We start from the raw sequence: 20,535 nt of genomic DNA, 5'->3' as shown, positions 1-20,535 counted from the left end.
GACCATGGGGGAAGGGAAGGAAAAAACAGTTACAAACTGAGAGTGAGTCAAAACATAAGAGACTCTTAAATATAGAGAACAAACTGATGACTGATGGAGGGGGTGCGGGGGGGGGAGGGGAATGGGCAGTGGACTTTGAGGAGGGTACTTGTTGGTATGAGTACTTTGTGTTGTATGTAAGTGATGAATCATGGGAACCTACTCCCGAAGCCAATAACTACTGTATAGTCTTTATGTTAGCTAACTTGACAATAAATTATATTAAAAAAAGTAACAAATTGCCACAGCCAGCCCAACCTTCAGCAACCACCAGCCTGATCAGTCAGCAGCCATCAACAATAAACCCAGACTCTCCTCCAGCATAAGGATTATGATTTGCTGAAATCTCATGTGATGGTTGACATTTGTTAAGCAATAAAGCATTTTTTATTAAGTTTTTATTTAAATTCCAAAATAGTTAACATAAAGTGTTATATTAGTTTCAGGTGTACAATATAGTGATTCAACACTTATATACAACACCTGGTGCTCATCACAAGTGCACTCCTTAATCCTAATCACCTTTTCCACCCATCCCCCCATCTACCTCTCCTCTGGTAACAGTTTATTCTCTACAGTTAAGAGTCTGTTGCTTGGTTTGCCTGCACCTCTCTCTCTCTCTTTCTCTCTCTCCCCCTCCCTTTGCTGGATTGTTTTGTTTCTTAAATTACACAAATGAGTGAAATCACATAGTATTTTTCTTTCTCCGACTGACTCCGACTTCCCTTAGCAAAATACTCTCTAGCTCTATCCATATCATTGCAGATGGCAAAATTTCACTCTCTTTTATGGCTGAGTAATATTCCATTGTGTATATATACCACATCTTCCTTATCCATGCATCTATCAAGGGACACTTACGCTGCTTCCACAATTTTGCTCTTGTAATAATGCTGCTACAAACTTAAGGGTGCATGTATCTTTGAATTAGTGTTTTTGTATTCTTTGGACAAATACCCAGTAGTGTGATTACTGGACCATAGGATAGTTCTATTTTTAGCTTTTTGAGGATCCTCCATACTGTTTTCCACAGTGGCTGTACAAGTTTGCATTCCCACCTGCAGTGAATGAGGTTTCCTTTTTCTGAACATCCTTGCCAATCCTTTCTTTTATTTTTAATTTTAGCCATTCTGACAGGTTTGAGATGATATCTCATTGTAATTTTGATTTGCATTTTCCTGATGAGTGATGTTGAGCATCTTTTCATGTGTCTGTTGGCCATCTGGGTGTCTTCTTTGAAGAAATGTCTATTCATTTATTCTGCCCATTTTTAATTGGATTATTTGTTTTCTAGGTGTTGAATCGTATTAGTTCTTTATATATTTTGGATACTAACCCTTATTTGAATATGTCATTTGCAAATATCTTCTCCCATTCAGCAGGTTGCCTTTTAATTTTGCTGATTGTTTCCTTCACTGTGCAGCACCTTTTATTTTTATGTAGTCCCAATACTTTATTTTTGCTTTTATTTTCCTTGTTTCAGGAGACATATTTACAAAAATGATGCTGTGACTGACCAATGTCAGAGAAATTACTACCTGTGCTCTCTTCTAGGATTTTTAGGATTTCAGGTCTCACATTAAGTGTTTAATATATGCTGAGTTTATTTTTGTTTATGGTGTAAGAAATTGGTCCAGTTTCATTATTTTGGATGTAGCTGCTATTCAGGGTCTTTTGTGATTCCATATAAATTTTAGGGTTGTTCCAGTTCTTTGAGAAATACCACTGATGTTTTGTTAGGGATTGCATTAAATGTCTAGATTGTTTTGGGTGGTATAGACATTTTAACAATATTTATTCTTCCAGTCCTTAAGCATGGAATGTCTTTCCATTTCTTTGTGTCATCTAAAGAACAGTGCTTTAATCAGTGTTTTACAGTTTTCAGAGTACAGGGCTTTCATCTCTTTTGCTAAGTTTATTCCTACCTACTTTATTATTTTGAGCGCAAATTTAAATGGGATTGTTTTCTTAATTTTTCCTTCTGCTGCTTCATTATTATTATGTGGAAATGTATCAACTTTTCTGAACAGTGATTTTGTATCCTGCAACTTTACTAAATTTATTTATCAGTTCTAGCAGTTTTTTTGGTGGAGTCTTCAGATTTTTCTCTATATAATATCATGTCATCTTGAAACAGTGCAAATTTTACTTCTTACCAATTTGAATGCCTTTTATTTATTTTTCTCATCTGACTGCTATGGCTAGGACTTCTAGTACTATGTTAAATACAATTTGTGAGAATGGAGATTCTTGTCTTGTTCATGATCTTAGGAGAAAAGTTCTCTCAGTCCCCCCCTCCATTGAGTGTGATATTCACTGTGAGTTTTTCATATGAGACCTTTATGTTGAGGTTTGTTCCCTTTAGACCTACTTTGTTGAGGTTTGTTGTTCTTGTTGTTTTCACAAATGGGTGTGTAGTTTGTCAGATGTTTTTTTTTCTGCATCTATTGAAATGATCATGTGATTTTTGTTCTTTCCTCTATTGATGTGATGTATCACATTGATTAATTTGCTAATATTGAACCATTGAACCGTCCTTGGAATAAATCCCCCTTGATAGTGGTCAATGATTATTTAAATGTATTGTTGGATTCAGTTTGCTAGTATTTTGTTGAGAATGTTTGCATTTATGTTCAACAGAGATATCAGTTTGTAGTTCTCTTTTTTGTGCTGTCTTTATCTGGTTTTGGTACCATGGTAATGCTGGCTTCATAGAATGAATTTGGAAGTTTACCTTCCTTTTCTATTTGTTGGAGTATTTGGAGAATAGGTATTAACTCTTCTTTAAATGTTGTCTTGTCCTGGACTTCTGTTTTTTGGGAGGTTATTATTATTATCATTATTATTACTGATTCAATTTCTTTGCTTGTTATGGGTCTCTTCCAGTTTCCTATTTCTTCCTGATCCAGCTTTGGTAGGTTATATGTTTCTAGGAATTTATCTATTTCCTCTAGGTTGTTCAATTTGTTGGCATATAGTTTCTCATAATATTCTCTGACATTTGTTGGTATTTCTGTGGTGTTGGTTGCTCTTTCTCCTCCATCATTTATTGTTTTATTTATTTGAGACCTTTCTCTCTCTCTGTCTCTCTTTTTTTCTGATGAGTATGGCAAAAGGTTCACCAATTTTTGATTTTCTTTTCAAAGAACCATTGATCTGTTCTATAGGGTTTTTTTTTTTTAGTTTTTTTTTTTTCTATATCATTTGTATCTGCTCTAATCTTTGTTTCCTTCTTTCTGCTAGGGTTTTGGTTTTATTTCCTCTTTTTCTAGCCCCTTTATATGTAGAGTTAGGTTGTTTATTTGAGTATTTGTCTTTTAGAGACAGGCCTGTATTGCACTAAACTTCCCTCTTAGAACTGCTTTTGCTACATCCCAATGATTTTTGGACTGTTGTGTTTCATTTTCATTTGTTTCCATGTAATTTTTTATTTCTTTTTTGATCTATTGGTTGACCCATTTATTGGTTAGTAGTATATTATTTAACCTCCATGTATTTGTGCTCTTTCCAGATTTTCTCTTTTGATTGATTTTTAATTTCATAGCATTGTCAGAAAAGATACATCATATGACTTAAATCATTTTTAATTTGTTGAGACTTGTTTTGTGGCATAATATGTGATCTATTCTGGAGAATGTTCTATATGCACTTGGCAAAATATGTGATTTATTCTGGAGAATGCCCCATGTTCACTTGAAAAGAATGTGTATTCTGGTATTTTATTTTTGTGGAATGTTCTGAATATATCTGTTATGTCCATCTCATTCACTGTGTCATTCAAAGCCACGATTTCTTTGTTGATTTTCTAATTGGATAATCTGTCCAGTGATATAAGTGTGGTTTTAAAGTACCCTACTATTATTGTAATACTATTGATTTGTTCCTTTGTTGTTAACTGTTTCAAGTATTTAGTCCCTCTCATGTTGGGTGCATATTCGTAATTGTTATATCCTCTTGTTGGATGGTCCCCTTTATTATTATTTAGTGTCCTTGTTTGTCTCTTGTTACAGTCTTTTTTAAAGTCTATTTTGTCTGATATAAGTACTGCTACTATGGCTTCCTTTTGACATCTATTTTAATGATAAATATTTCTCTATCCCCTCATTTTCAATCTACAGATGTCTTTAGGTATGAAATGAATTTCTTGTAGGCAGCATATAGATGGGTCTTGGTTTTTTTAATCCATTTTTCTACACTATTTCTTTTGATTGGAGCATTTAGTCTACTTACATTCAAAGTAATTATTGATAGATATGTATTTAGTGCCATTTTGTAACTTGTTTTGGAGTTATTTCTCTGATCCATTCTTCTTTTGCTCTTTCATGGTTTCCTTTAGTGATATACTTGGGTTCACTTCTCTTTATTGTGTGCATAGTTATTGGTGGTTTTTGATATATGTTTACCTTACCTTTGTATATATAACCTCTTCTGCATATAGCAGTCTATATTAACTTGATCATCACTTAAGTTTGAACCCATTCTTTACTCCTCTCCTCCCAACATTTTAGGTATCTGGTATCATATTTTACATCCTATTATTTTGTGAATCCCTTGACTGATTTTTACCGATATACTAATTTTTCATACTTTTATTTATGGTCTTTCCCTTCTACTCAGTGAGTCACTTCAATAAAATATTTTTATTTTTTTTATTTTTTTTTATTTTTTTATTTTTTTATTTTATTTTTTTTATATATATATGAAATTTATTGACAAATTGGTTTCCATACAACACCCAGTGCTCATCCCAAAAGGTGCCCTCCTCAATACCCATCACCCACCCTCCCTCCCTCCCACCCCCCATCAACCCTCAGTTTGTTCTCAGTTTTTAACAGTCTCTTATGCTTTGGCTCTCTCCCACTCTAACCTCTTTTTTTTTTGTTTCCTTCCCCTCCCCCATGGGTTCCTGTTAAGTTTCTCAGGATCCACATAACAGTGAAACCATATGGTATCTGTCTTTCTCTGTATGGCTTATTTCACTTAGCATCACACTCTCCAGTTCCATCCACGTTGCTACAAAGGGCCATATTTCATTCTTTCTCATTTCCACATAGTATTCCATTGTGTATATATACCACAATTTCTTTATCCATTCATCAGTTGATGGACATTTAGGCTCTTTCCATAATTTGGCTATTGTTCAGAGTGCCGCTATGAACATTGGGGTACAAGTGCCCCTATGCATCAGTACTCCTGTATCCCTTGGATAAATTCCTAGCAGTGCTATTGCTGGGTCATAGGATAGGTCTATTTTTAATTTTCTGAGGAACCTCCACACTGCTTTCCAGAGCGGCTGCACCAATTTGCATTCCCACCAACAGTGCAAGAGGGTTCCCGTTTCTCCACATCCTCTCCAGAATCTATAGTCTCCTGATTTGTTCATTTTGGCCACTCTGACTGGCGTGAGGTGATACCTGAGTGTGGTTTTGATTTGTAATTCCCTGATAAGGAGCGACGCTGAACATCTTTTCATGTGCCTGTTGGCCATCTGGATGTCTTCTTTAGAGAAGTGTCTATTCATGTTTTCTGCCCATTTCTTCACTGGATTATTTGTTTTTCGGGTGTAGAGTTTGGTGAGCTCTTTATAGATTTTAGATACTAGCCCTTTGTCCGATATGTCATTTGCAAATATCTTTTCCCATTCCGTTGGTTGCCTTTTAGTTTTGTTGGTTGTTTCCTTTGCTGTGCAGAAGCTTTTTATCTTCATAAGGTCCCAGTAATTCACTTTTGCTTTTAATTCCCTTGCCTTTGGGGATGTGTCGAGGAAGAGATTGCTACGGCTGAGGTCAGAGAGGTCTTTTCCTGCTTTCTCCTCTAAGGTTTTGATGGTTTCCTGTCTCACATTTAGGTCCTTTATCCATTTTGAGTTTATTTTTGTAAATGGTGTGAGAAAGTGGTCTAGTTTCAACCTTCTGCATGTTGCTGTCCAGTTCTCCCAGCACCATTTGTTAAAGAGGCTGTCTTTTTTCCATTGGATGTTCTTTCCTGCTTTGTCAAAGATGAGTTGGCCGTACGTTTGTGGGTCTAGTTCTGGGGTTTCTATTCTATTCCATTGGTCTGTGTGTCTGTTTTTGTGCCAATACCATGCTGTCTTGATGATGACAGCTTTGTAGTAGAGGCTAAAGTCTGGGATTGTGATGCCTCCTGCTTTGGTCTTCTTCTTCAAAATTCCTTTGGCTATTCGGGGCCTTTTGTGGTTCCATATGAATTTTAGGATTGCTTGTTCTAATTTCGAGAAGAATGCTGGTGCAATTTTGATTGGGATTGCATTGAATGTGTAGATAGCTTTGGGTAGTATTGACATTTTGACAATATTTATTTTTCCAATCCATGAGCAGGGAATGTCTTTCCATTTCTTTAAATCTTCTTCAATTACCTTCATAAGCTTTCTATAGTTTTCAGCATACAGATCCTTTACATCTTTGGTTAGATTTATTCCTAGGTATTTTATGCTTCTTGGTGCAATTGTGAATGGGATCAGTTTCTTTATTTGTCTTTCTGTGGCTTCATTGTTAGTGTATAAGAATGCAACTGATTTCTGGACATTGATTTTGTATCCTGCAACTTTGCTGAATTCATGTATCAGTTCTAGCAGACTTTTGGTGGAGTCTATCGGATTTTCCATGTATAATATCATGTCATCTGCAAAAAGCGAAAGCTTGACTTCATCTTTGCCAATTTTGATGCCTTTGATTTCCTTTTGTTGTCTGATTGCTGATGCTAGAACTTCCAGCACTATGATAAACAACAGCGGTGAGAGTGGGCATCCCTGTCGTGTTCCTGATCTCAGGGAAAAAGCTCTCAGTTTTTCCCCGTTGAGGATGATGTTAGCTGTGGGCTTTTCATAAATGGCTTTTATGATCTTTAAGTATGTTCCTTCTCTCCCGACTTTCTCAAGGGTTTTTATTAAGAAAGGGTGCTGGATTTTGTCAAAGGCCTTTTCTGCATCGATTGACAGGATCATATGGTTCTTCTCTTTTTTTTTGTTAATGTGATGTATCACGTTGATTGATTTGCGAATGTTGAACCAGCCCTGCATCCCAGGAATGAATCCCACTTGATCATGGTGAATAATTCTTTTTATATGCTGTTGAATTCGATTTGCTAGTATCTTATTGAGAATTTTTGCATCCATATTCATCAGGGATATTGGCCTGTAGTTCTCTTTTTTTACTGGGTCTCTGTCTGGTTTAGGAATCAAAGGAATACTGGCTTCATAGAATGAGTCTGGAAGTTTTCCTTCCCTTTCTATTTCTTGGAATAGCTTGAGAAGGATAGGTATGATCTCTGCTGTAAATGTCTGGTAGAACTCCCCTGGGAAGCCATCTGGTCCTGGACTCTTATTTGTTGGGAGATTTTTGATAACCGATTCAATTTCTTCGCTGGTTATGGGTCTGTTCAAGTTTTCTATTTACTCCTGATTGAGTTTTGGAAGAGTGTGGGTGTTCAGGAATTTGTCCATTTCTTCCAGGTTGTCCAATTTGTTGGCATATAATTTTTCATAGTATTCCCTGATAATTGTTTGTATCTCTGAGGGATTGGTTGTAATAATTCCATTTTCATTCATGATTTTATCTATTTGGGTCATCTCCCTTTTCTTTTTGAGAAGCCTGGCTGGAGGTTTGTCAATTTTGTTTATTTTTTCAAAAAACCAACTCTTGGTTTCGTTGATCTGCTCTACAGTTTTTTTTAGATTCTATATTGTTTATTTCTGCTCTGATCTTTATTATTTCTCTTCTTCTGCTGGGTTTAGGCTGCCTTTGCTGTTCTGCTTCTATTTCCTTTAGGTGTGCTGTTAGATTTTGTATTTGGGATTTTTCTTGTTTCTTGAGATAGGCCTGGATTGCAATGTATTTTCCTCTCAGGACTGCCTTCGCTGCGTCCCAAAGCGTTTGGATTGTTGTCTTTTCATTTTCGTTTGTTTCCATATATTTTTCGATTTCTTCTCTAATTGTCTGGTTGACCCACTCATTCGTTAGTAGGGTGTTGTTTAACCTCCATGCTTTTGGAGGTTTTCCAGACTTTTTCCTGTGGTTGATTTCAAGTTTCATAGCATTGTGGTCTGAAAGTATGCATGGTATAATTTCAATTCTTGTAAACTTATGAAGGGCTGTTTTGTGACCCAGTATATGATCTATCTTGGAGAATGTTCCATGTGCACTCGAGAAGAAAGTATATTCTGTTGCTTTGGGATGCAGAGTTCTAAATATATCTGTCAAGTCCATCTGATCCAATGTCTCATTCAGGGCCCTTGTTTCTTTATTGACCGTGTGTCTAGATGATCTATCCATTTCTGTAAGTGGGGTGTTAAAGTCCCCTGCAATTACCACATTCTTATCAATAAGGTTGCTTCTGTTTATGAGTAATTGTTTTATATATTTGGGGGCTCCGGTATTCGGCGCATAGACATTTATAATTGTTAGCTCTTCCTGATGGATAGACCCTGTAACTATTATATAATGTCCTTCTTCATCTCTTGTTACAGCCTTGAATTTAAAGTCTAGTTTGTCTGATATAAGTATGGCTACTCCAGCTTTCTTTTGGCTTCCAGTAGCATGATAAATAGTTCTCCATCCCCTCACTCTGAATCTAAAGGTGTCCTCAGGTCTAAAATGAGTCTCTTGTAGACAGCAAATAGATGGGTCTTGTTTTTTTATCCATTCTGATACCCTATGTCTTTGGTTGGTGCATTTAATCCATTTACATCAGTGTTATTATAGAAAGATACGGGTTGGGGCGCCTGGGTGGCACAGTCGGTTAAGCGTCCGACTTCAGCCAGGTCACGATCTCGCGGTCTGTGAGTTCGAGCCCCGCGTCAGGCTCTGGGCTGATGGCTCGGAGCCTGGAGCCTGTTTCCGATTCTGTGTCTCCCTCTCTCTCTGCCCCTCCCCCGTTCATGCTCTGTCTCTCTCTGTCCCAAAAATAAATAAAAAACGTTGAAAAAAAAAAAAAGAAAGATACGGGTTTAGAGTCATTGTGATGTCTGTATGTTTTATGCTTGTAGTGATGTCTCTGGTACTTTGTCTCACAGGGTCCCCCTTAGGATCTCTTGTAGGGCTGGTTTAGTGGTGACAAATTCCTTCAGTTTTTGTTTGTTTGGGAAGACCTTTATCTCTCCTTCTATTCTAAATGACAGACTTGCTGGATAAAGGATTCTCGGCTGCATATTTTTTCTGTCTAGCACACTGAAAATCTCGTGCCAATTCTTTCTGGCCTGCCAAGTTTCAAAAGAGAGATCCGTCACGAGTCTTATAGGTCTCCCTTTATATGTGAGGGCACGTTTACCCCTTGCTGCTTTCAGAATTTTCTCTTTATCCTTGTATTTTGCCAGTTTCACTATGATATGTCGTGCAGAAGATCGATTCAAGTTACGTCTGAAGGGAGTTCTCTGTGCCTCTTGGATTTCAATGCCTTTTTCCTTCCCCAGTTCAGGGAAGTTCTCAGCTATAATTTCTTCAAGTACCCCTTCAGCACCTTTCCCTCTCTCTTCCTCCTCTGGAATACCAATTATGCGTATATTATTTCTTTTTAGTGTATCACTTAGTTCTCTAATTTTCCCCTCATACTCCTGGATTTTTTTATCTCTCTTTTTCTCAGCTTCCTCTTTTTCCATAACTTTATCTTCTAGTTCACCTATTCTCTCCTCTGCCTCTTCCATCCGAGCCGTGGTGGTTTGCATTTTGTTTTGCATTTCATTTAAAGCGTTTTTCAGCTCCTCGTGACTGTTCCTTAGTCCCTTGATGTCTGTAGGAAGAGATTCTCTGCTGTCCTGTATACTGTTTTCCAGCCCAGCGATTAATTTTATGACTATTATTCTAAATTCACTTTCTGTTATATTATTTAAATCCTTTTTGATCAGCTCATTAGCTGTTGTTATTTCCTGGAGATTCTTCTGAGGGGAATTCTTCCACTTGGTCATTTTGGATAGTCCCTGGTGTGGTGAGGACCTGCAGGGCACTTCCCCTGTGCTGTGGTGTATAACTGGAGTTGGTGGGCGGGGCCGCAGTCCGACCTGATGTCTGCCCCCAGCCCACCGCTGGGGCCACAGTCAGACTGGTGTGTGCCTTCTCTTCCCCTCTCCTAGGGGCGGGATTCACTGTGGGGTGGCGTGGCCTCTCTGGGCTACTTGCACACTGCCAGGCTTGTGATGCTGGGGATCTGGCGTATTAGCTGGGGTGGGTAGGCAAGGTGCAAGGTGGCAGGGGGGGCAGGCTTTGCTTGCTTCTCCTTAGGTGATCCACTTCAGGAGGGGCCCTGTGGCAGCCGGAGGGAGTCAGATCCGCTGCAGGAGGTTTGGCTCCACAGAAGCACAGAGTTGGGTGTTTGAGCAGAGCGAGCAATTTCCCTGGCCGGAACCGGTTCCCTTTGGGATTTTGGCGAGGGAGATGGCGCTGGCGAGCGCCTTTGTTCCCCGCCAAACTGAGCTCTGTCGTCCGGGGGCTCCGCAGCTCACCCTCCCTTTGTCCTCCAGCCTTCCCGCTTTCCGAGCAGAGCTGTTAACTTATGACCTCCCAGACGCTAAGTCGCGCTTGCTGTCGGAACACAGTCCATCAGGCCCCTCCGCTTTTGCAAGCCGGACTCGGGGGCTCTGCTTGGCTGGCGAGCCGCCCCTCCGCCCCGGCTCCCTTCCGCCAGTCCGTGGAGTGCGCACCGCCTCGCCGCCCTTCCTACCCTCTTCCGTGGGCCTCTCGTCTGCGCTTGGGTCTGGTGACTCCGTTCTGCTAATCCTCTGGCGGTTTTCTGGGTTATTTAGGCAGGTGTAGGTGGAATCTAAGTGATCAGCAGGACGCGCGGTGAGCCCAGCGTCCTCCTACGCCGCCATCTTCCCCTCCTCCTTCAATCAAATCTTTTTAAATTAAGGTATGCACATTGTCTTTTTAGACATAATGCCATTGCACATAATGTAGTGCATATGTATATGTATATTGCATATAATGTAGTGTAGTATGAACATAGCTTCTCTATGTACTGAGAAGCAAAATATTTATTTGACTTGCTTTACTTGTAATATTCACTTTATTTCAGTGGTCTGGAACCAAACCTGCAATATATCTGCTATGCCTGTAGTTACTTTAAATGGAAATGGATTACATTCTCCAATTAAAGACACAGTGTCTGAGTAGATTAAAAAATAAGATTCAACTCTATTTTGGCCACAAGAGGTTCACTTTAGCATTAGGAACACAAATAGGCTAAAAATGAAGGACTAGAAATGGTATTCTATGTAAGTGTTAATCACAAAAGAGTAAGAATGACAATACCTATATATAAGGAAAAATGAACTATATGTCAAAAACTGTCAAAAGAGAAAAAAATGGTCATTATATAGTAATTATTATGTCATTTATCAAAGGATATAGCTATTGTAAATACATATATACACAATATCCAATGCAAAGCAAATATTAACAGAAATAAAGAGGGAAATAGAACAATAAAATAATAGTAGGGGATTTTAATAACTTACTTTTAAAAATGCTCATTCATATGGAAAATAAGGAAGTAGTTGACTTGAACAACAATATAGACCACATGGACCTAAAAGACCTATGCCTAACATTCCACTCAACAGCAGAAGAATACACATTCTTAAAGCACACACAGAACATTCTCCAGGATAGATTATATGTTGGGCCACCAAACAAAGCCTAACAAATTTAAGAAGGTTGAAGTTGTACCACGTATCTTTTCTGACCAAAATGGTATGAAACTAGAAATAAATAACTGGGGAAAAATAGAATAAAATTACAAATATTTGGAAACCAATTAAAGAATAAATCAAATTGGAATACAAAAATTATCATGAGACAAATAAAAATAGAAATACATATACAAAAGCTTATGGGATAAAGTGAAAGCTGTTCTAAGAAGGAAGTTTATAGTGTCAAACGCCTACATTAAGAAAAAAGAAAATCACAAATAGACAACCTAGCTTTAAATTTCAAGGAACTAGAAAAAAGGACAAAATAAAGCCAAAGGTGGCAGAAGAAAGGGGAAAGTAAATATCACAGTGAAAATAAAGGGAATAAAGACCAGAAAAAAATAGAAAAATAATTCAAAGAAATTAAGTGTTTTTTTACAAGATAAACAAAATTGACATTTATTTAGACTAAGAAAAAAGAGTAGGCTCAAATAAAATTATAAATAAAAGAGGAGTCATTATAACTAATACCACAGAAATCTAAAGAATCCTAAAGAGATACCTGTGAATAATTAAATGCCAACAAATTGGATAACCTAGAAGAAATGGCTAAATTTCTAGAAACATACAAGCTACCAAGACTGAAGTATGAAGAAATAAGAAATCTGACCGGACCAATAATGAGTAAGAAAATTAAATCAGCAATCAAAAACCTCCCAACCAAGAAAAGTTTCACAGTCAAATGTCTTCACTGGAAAATTCTACCAAACATTAATGAAGAATTAATACCAATCCTTCTTAAACCATTACAAAAACTTTAAGAAGAGGGAATAATCATATCTCTTTTTATGAGGTCAGCATTACATTGATACCAAAGCCAAATGAGGACAATATGAAACAGGAAAACTGTAGGTCAGTAACCCTGATGAACATAGATGCAAAAATCCTCAACATTAATACTAGAAAACTGAATTCAGCAACAGATTAAAAGGATCTTACACCATGGTCAATGGAGATTTATCCCTAGGATGGATACAAGGACAGTTCTATATAACAAACCATAAATGTGACACATCACATTGATAGACCGAAGGATAAAAATTATATGATAATTTCAATATATCCAGAAAAAGCATATTCATCAATATTATTTCATGATAACGATTGTCAAAAAATTAGGTGTAGAAAGAATGTACTTCAATATCAAAAAGGCCATATATGACAAACTCACAGCTAACATTATATTCAAAGTTGAAAAGCTGGAAGCTTTTCTTCTAAGATCAGGAACAAGGATGTCTACTGTGTCCACTTTTATTCAGCATAATACTTGTAGTTCTAGCCAGAGAAGTTAGTCAAGAAAAAGAAAAAATATAAGTGTCCAAACAAGAAAGGAAGAAGTAAAATTATCTGTAGATGATATGATTTTAAATTTTATTTTAATGTTTATTTATTTTTGAGAGAGACAGAGAGACAGAGAGAGAGAGAGAGAGACAGAGCACAAGTTGGGGAGGGGCAGAGAGAGAGGGAGACACAGAATTCAAAGCAGGCTCCAGGATCTGAGCTGTCAGCACAGAGCCTGATGCAGGGCTCAAACCCACAAACTGTGAGATCATGACTTGAGCTGAAGTCAGTCGCTTAACTGACTGAGCCACCCAAGCGCCCCTGGATGATATGATTTTATATAGAAAAAAAGTCTAAACACTCCACCAAAAGATTGTTAGAACTAATAAGAAAATTCAGTAAAGTGTAGCGTACAAAATCAGTATACAAAATTCACTTGTGTTACATACTAACAATTAACTATCCAAAAAGAAAAAAGTAAAAAAGAATTAAGAAAACCATCCCGTTTACAATAGCATCAAAAATATTTAGGAAAAAGTTTAACCAAGGAGTTGAAGACCTGTGTAAGCTTATGCACAGCAAAGAAACAACAGAGTGAAGAGAACCTACATAATAAATGATATTTGCAAGCCATATATCTGTTAAGGGGTTAATATCCAAAATATATAAGGAAGTCCTAAAACTCAGTAACAAGAAATTTTAAAAACCTTCCCATTTACAGTAGCCTCAAAAAATACTTAATAAAAAAATTAAACCAAGGAGTTGAAGACCTATGCACTGAAAATTAGAAGACATTGATAAATAAATTGAAGAAGACACAAATAAGTGGAAAGATATTTTGTGTTTATGTATTAAAAACATTAATATTGTTAAAATGTCCATACTACCCATAGATATCTACAGGCTCAATGCAATTCTATACGTTTGAGTTTTTTAGATTCTACATATAAATGAGATCATGCAGTTTTTTTCTTTGTGTCTGCCTTATTCCCTTTAGCATAATATCTTCCAGGTTTATCCATATCATTGCAAATGGCAGGATATCTTTCTTTTTTTATTTTATTTTTTTGATAGACAGAGAACAAGTGGGGGAGGGGCAGAGAGAGAAGGAGACACAGAATCCAAAGCAGGCTACAGGCTCTCAGCGGTCAGCACAGAGCCAGATGCGGGGCTCAAACTCACAAATTGCGAGATCATGACCTGAGCTGAAGTCGGATGCTCAACCGACTGAGCCATCCAGGAGCCCCAGGATATCTTTCTTTTTTAAGGCTGAATAGTATTCACATATGTGAATATATATATATATATATATATATATATATATATATATCACATTTTCTGTATTCATTCATCCTTTAATAGACACTTAGCTTACATATCTTGTTATCTTTTTAATTCTTTCCATCATAAGTAGACATGAATTTATACTCCTTTAATTCTTATCACCTCCCATTTGAGGCTGGTAAATTGAGATCCATTTTATAGTGAGGTCCTTGGATGCTCAGAGGGAAAGTATTTTGCCCAATCCACATTACTTCTAAACAACAGTGCAGCAATTTGCATCCATCTCATTCCAGAGCTCATTTGTCTACTGTATAATGTCTAAACACTCTTCTGAGAAGGCACCAAATCCTTTTATTCACCACTGTGCTTTACCCCTATTATCTTACCCCCAAACTTGTTATTCCTCTTGTATAAAGTATTTCAATGAGTCTGCTCACTAACATCATGGACTCCTTCGCACCTCCATATCTAAGCACTGTCCGTTCTCCCTCTTTAATATCTCTTGAATCTATCTCTCTTTGCTGCTGATATTCTAATTTAGATCCTTCTCATCAGTAGTATCCTATCTGGTCTCCCTACCTCAGTCTCTCTAGTCTAGTCAACTTTTAATAATAAACCTAAAGGGATATTCTAAAAATGCATTTGATAATACCACTTCCCTGTGGTCATACTCACTTCAGCCCAGTGATAAAGTTCATACTCATGGCATTCATTCATTGCCTTCATGATACAGCCCCAACCCACCTTAACAACCTCATCTCCAACTACCCACACTTATCTAAAATTGGTTCCTATGCTCAAACCACACTAAACTTTACTCTTAGTTTACATTTTCTTAGGCAAACTATGATCTTTCACTCCTCTAAGGTGTTCTGTCTGAAGTTCCCTTTCCCTCGTTTTCTACCTATTGTAATCCTTCAAGGCCCAACTCAAATGTTACTCCTTTTGAAAGATCTTCTTCAGCCCCTCCAAGTAGAATTAGCACTGTCCTCCTCATAGCACTTATTTGCATGATTCTACTTGTATTATAATAATTGATATATTTCTCCTGCTATACTAGTATGATACATCTCAAAGCTTCTCCCTACCACTTACCCACACGTAGAAGAGAGGGCCCCAGTTGGCTACTTGCCTATTTGTGAGGCCTCCCTGTCTTTCCTGATTCACTCTCAGTTTTCTGCAGTTTATGAAGCGGGCTATGTGTTTTCTGGTGGAAATAGATGACTAGCTAAAGAAAGGGAATGATACTGAACACTTTTTACCTGACGAGAGCAATAAACTCTCTCTTCAGAAAGAGTGTGAACTCTAGAAACAAACTTCTAGCTTTGAAAATTGGCTCTGCCACGTTAATTTTGTGACACTGATCTTCCCAGTGCCTTAGATTCCTTATCTGTAAAGTAGGACTAATAAAGAGTTCACTACTTTATAGAGCAGTTTTGAAAATAATGGTGAGATAATCCATGTAAAGCACTTAGAACAGGGTCTGGCGCAGAGAAAGTGCCCAAATAATGGTATCTGTTACCATTACCATCACAGTCATTATTATCATCACTACCATTTTGTCATTATTATTCAGCATATCCCAGAACCTGGAAATATTTTCCCTTGGCGGAGGGTCTAGTTCCAAAGTCCCCATTGCTACTATCATTCTATCCCCTATTTCCTTGAATCAGAAAAATATCCTTTCCTATGTAGAAGGTAGTGGCCTCTGTGAGACTGTATATGTGGCTCATCTTTATGACATTGGACCTCTTGTACTGTATTAAGATGGCAATAATGCTGTTATGTCCTGTAGGGCACAGTCCATCCCTGTTGTCTTCTAAAGTAGAGCAGGGGTGAAATTTCCTAGGGTCTTTATACTAGAAGAAAGTATTCAAATAGAAACATGTAAATGAGATGTTGGGCCTAAAGCACCTGAAAGAAGAAATTCATGTCACTGTTCACTTCATTGTTTTGAGAGGGTAAATGTGCTTAAGATTACTCCTAAGTGCTGGAGGTGTACAGGTAGCCTCTGCCACAAGGCATGTCCCAGAAGCATATGATCTAGTTACATGTCTCTCTTGTGCTTATGTCCCTATTAGTTGTAAGCCTTCAGTAAATTTTTGTTTGAATGCTCTAATCTGATTTTTTTTTAATGTCCTAGTGCTAGGCTTATGAAAGTGGGACTATTTATCTACCTTGGGACAAAGTAGGGAAACTATAAAGGGAATCCTTTTGGCCCTGATCCCTATAATGGTAACAGGAGTGATTGGTAACAGGTTCTCAAATAGAAGAAAGCTCTCTGGAGGGAAAAGTCTTTGCAGCAAAACTTAGCCCTTCTTTCTCACATAAAAACTCTTGCCTCACTGCCTAATTGGAGCATAATAGCATAAGTAATGACTAGCAATTAGAGTATTTATTATGTACCACACACTGAAATAAGTATACCATCTCATGTAACCCTGACTACTACCTCATGAGGTAGGTACTATTATTATTCCCATTATACTGAGGAGAAAACTTGAGGTATAGAGAGATCATGGACTTGCCAAATGTCCTACAGTTGATAGGAAGCAGAACTGAGATTCAGACTTGGCCACTTGATTCCAAAGCCTGCATTTCTTTTAACATTTTACTATGGAGAGTTTAAAACATAAACTGAACTTAAAAAAAAAAAAGTATAACATACTCCCCGGTGCTTATCACACAGCTTTAACATTTACCACCATATGCCCATTCTTGTTTCATCTATACCCCACCCACATCCCCAAACAAGGCCTCATGTCACTTTATCCATAAATGTTTCAGTATATATCTCTAAAAGATAAAGACCTTTTTAAACCAAAATTACAATACCATCATTGTACCTGAAAGAAAAGCAAACAGTAATTCCTTAAGATCACTGTCCAGTCAGTGTTCAAATTTTCCTGTCATTTTTTTAAAAAAAAATCAGGATATAAATAAGATGCATGTATTACAACTGCTTGACATAGTTCTCAAGTCTCATTTAGCCATCTAGAACCTGTTATTAATGACTACACTCTGATCTAGGGTTTCTACTATGAAGAAAGGTGCCACTTTCCTTAGAGCAGGAGTTCTAAATTAGGGAGTAACAGCTTTAAGGGAAGCTATGAATCTCTTAAAATTAGTTGTTAAAATTTTGCATGTATTTGTGTTGGTTAATTTGTCTTAGGAGAATACCCTTGGCTTTCATTAGAGTTGGGAGTTTATGAGGATGGAGAATGAAGTTAAATTCTGTTAAGTGTATTAACTTGAAATTTAAGAGAATTTAACAAATTACTTTTGAGAGGAATATAAATAGTTAAGGATTAATTGGTGTCACTTTAAAGAGAATAGAATTATAGGGGTGCCTGGGTGGCCCAGTCGGTTAGGCATCCTCCTTCAGCTCGGGTTATGATTTCACAGTCCATGAGTTCGAACCCCGCGCCAGCTCTGTGCTGACAGCTCAGAGCCTGGAGCCTGCTTTGGATTCTGGGTCTCCCTCTCTCTCTGCCCCTCCCCTGCTCATGCTCTCTCTCTGTTTCAAAAAGAAATAAAAACATTTTAAAAATTTTTAAAAAAGAATAGAATTATAATTGATCGGAAACTCTTAAGTCCTTTTTAAATTACATATCCCTTTGAATATAGCATCTTGGTGTACTGTGGTGTTACTGAATTGTGGTGGTGAAAATCATACTCAGATCTTGAACTGAATTCCCTATTTGTTGGAATCTGTGACTCGACATGAATTGGGGTAGGTAGAGACTGATTTTGTGAGATATCAGTGATTTGTTCCACAATAATAACCCCATTGAAAATGTGTACAATATTTCAATATTATGTGTGTATAAAAATGAAATGGTAATAAAGTTATTAATTTTCCCTCTTTGCACCAACTTTTCCTAGATGAAATCCAACATCAAACACCCAATGGTGTTATCACCAGCAGTATAGAACCCCCCAAGCTACCACAATACCCCAAACTGCCTATTCAGAGGAGTGGGGAAGCTGATACTGAGAGGCAGTCCCCAAGCAGGCTTGTTTCAGATGGCAAGTTGGAGTCCTGTCCTGAAGTGGATGTGGGGAAGCTGGTGTCTAGGCTGCAAGATGGAGGAACCAAGGCCATATCAAAGGCCACCAATGGACCTGTGCCAGGCTCTGGGCCCACCAAAGCACCCTCTTTCCAAATAAAGAGACCAGCTCCTCGTCCCCTGACTCACCACAAGGAGGGTAAGTGCTTGGGAATCCCATTGAAACCAGAATTGAAACCAACTCTTTTGTACATTGAGATCTTTCTGAGGTTGGAGATATTTAAATAGGAATCTGTTCCAGTTTACTACCACTAATATTGGAATGATGGTTAAGAACATAAAACCCATTCACAATAATCACTAGAATGTAAACTTAATGAGGGTGGTGATTTGGGGCCTGTTTTATTTATTTCTATATCCAAGTGTTTAGAACATTGCCTGACTATCACAAGGTAGGCACTTATTACTTGTATAATAAATTAATAATAATATTTTTTATAAATATTATTACTGCTACTGTTGCCATTAAGTATCTGCTATGTCCTTGGCACTGTACTAGGTATTGACAAATTATTTCTGATCTTCACAGCCTTACTATGGAGAATGTATTACTATTTTTTTTCCTACTAGAACTGAGGATCCTAGAGCTAAGTGACTTGACAAACGTTCATAGCTAGTAACTAGCCGAGCTGTGATCTCAATCTTACCAAGTCTGACAGGCACAAAAGCCTGTTTTATTTCCAATAAGGCAGAACTATCACTTTATGTTTCTATAAGAAACTTTGAAATTGGTGAACTGCATTCTCACTTGCCAGATTAATCAAAATAAGGACAAAAGGGCACAACTTCTGCAAAACTATAGGATTTTTAAATTACAAATTCAAGATGTGGCTGACTTCTGTAAATTTAATTGGTTACTACATGTGGAGACTCATGTTTGGAGGTTGGAGCTAATCCAGAGGGTATCTGGAGAAGGGTACATAATTCTATGAAGATAGTATGGTATACTGGACAGAATATAGACTTTGATATCACAAAGGCTTGGATCCAAATTGTGGATATTTTATTTTCTTGATAGATGACCTTTTAAAAATATGCCTTGTTTTTTTATCTTGTCCTATTCCAAAAAGGATTTAAGGCATTTCACAATATAGAAAATACAAGAACTCAAAATAGTAAGAATAATTTATTCAACAAGTATTTATGTAATACTTACTGTATGCCTGGCCTCATTCTAAGTGTTGAGGACACAAGAATGAATAAGACACAAGGTCCCTACTCTCTTGAGCCTTATATCAGGGCTTAGCAAACTATGGCCTTAACTGGTTGAAAAAAATCAAAAGAAAAATAATATGTCATGACACATGAAAATTATATGAAATTCAAATTTCTGCGTCCATAATATACCACTTAACTTACATAGTGTCTAAAGCTGCTTTTATACTACAACAGCAGAATCTAGTAGTAGCAACAGAGACCTTCCAATGGCCTACAAGACCTAAAATATTAGCTATCTGATACTTTACAGAAGAAGTTTGCTGACTTCTGCCTTAGATTCTAGAGAATACAGGTGAGAAAAAATGAGGTCAAGAGAGAAAAAAAGGTAGTATAGTAAGGATATGGAAATAATGGAGTTCATACACAAAATGTTTGCTGTGAAGCCTTACATACTTGCTGGAGCAGTGTCACATATTTGTCTCCAAACTTTCTAGAGAAAATGAAAAGAGGAGGAACTTAATGGTAATATAAGTCTATGCTCTTAAGGTAACAACAAGCCACTTGTTCAAGTAAAAGTACAACTCATCCATTTTTGAGGCAAGAGAATACTTCTAAGAAGCATTTTCTCTCAAGAATTGTTGCATATAACAACCTTAACATGGGCTGATGGCATTGTCTCAGAGCACAATTCTGTAAAAGCTATTCTTTGGGAATCTGGTAAGATTTCCACTAAGTAACTGACTCTGTGAATTATTTGTCTTGGCCCACTGATCCATCTGTCTGTATGATTAATAGTTATTTAACCTCTGCGCACCTAGGTTTCTAAATCTATAAATAGGAGAAACAGCTCATCTAACAGAATTATTGGTAGGGTTAGAAGAAATATAGGGGCGCCTGGGTGGCTCAGTCGGTTAAGCGTCCGACTTCGGCTCAGGTCATGATCTCACGGTCTGTGAGTTCGAGCCCCGTGTCGGGCTCTGTGCTGACCGCTCAGAGCCTGGA

The 20,535-nt window shown here is 37.4% G+C and overlaps 1 protein-coding gene across 1 annotated transcript in view; it reads left to right on the top strand.

Moving 5' to 3' along the window:
• The window catches only part of OPHN1 (oligophrenin 1), a 621,295-nt gene that overhangs the window by 548,480 nt on the left and 52,280 nt on the right, over window positions 1-20,535 (top strand). The window contains exon 21 of the mRNA XM_030305317.1: window positions 18,191-18,514. Coding sequence (XP_030161177.1) covers window positions 18,191-18,514 — 324 coding nt within the window. The remainder of the gene's footprint in view (window positions 1-18,190; window positions 18,515-20,535) is intronic.

Source organism: Lynx canadensis, chromosome X, assembly GCF_007474595.2.
Source record: "Lynx canadensis isolate LIC74 chromosome X, mLynCan4.pri.v2, whole genome shotgun sequence".
NCBI classification, from domain to species: domain Eukaryota; kingdom Metazoa; phylum Chordata; class Mammalia; order Carnivora; family Felidae; genus Lynx; species Lynx canadensis.
Note: the sequence above shows the minus strand (reverse complement) of the source record. Positions and strands in the feature narration are given on the sequence as shown.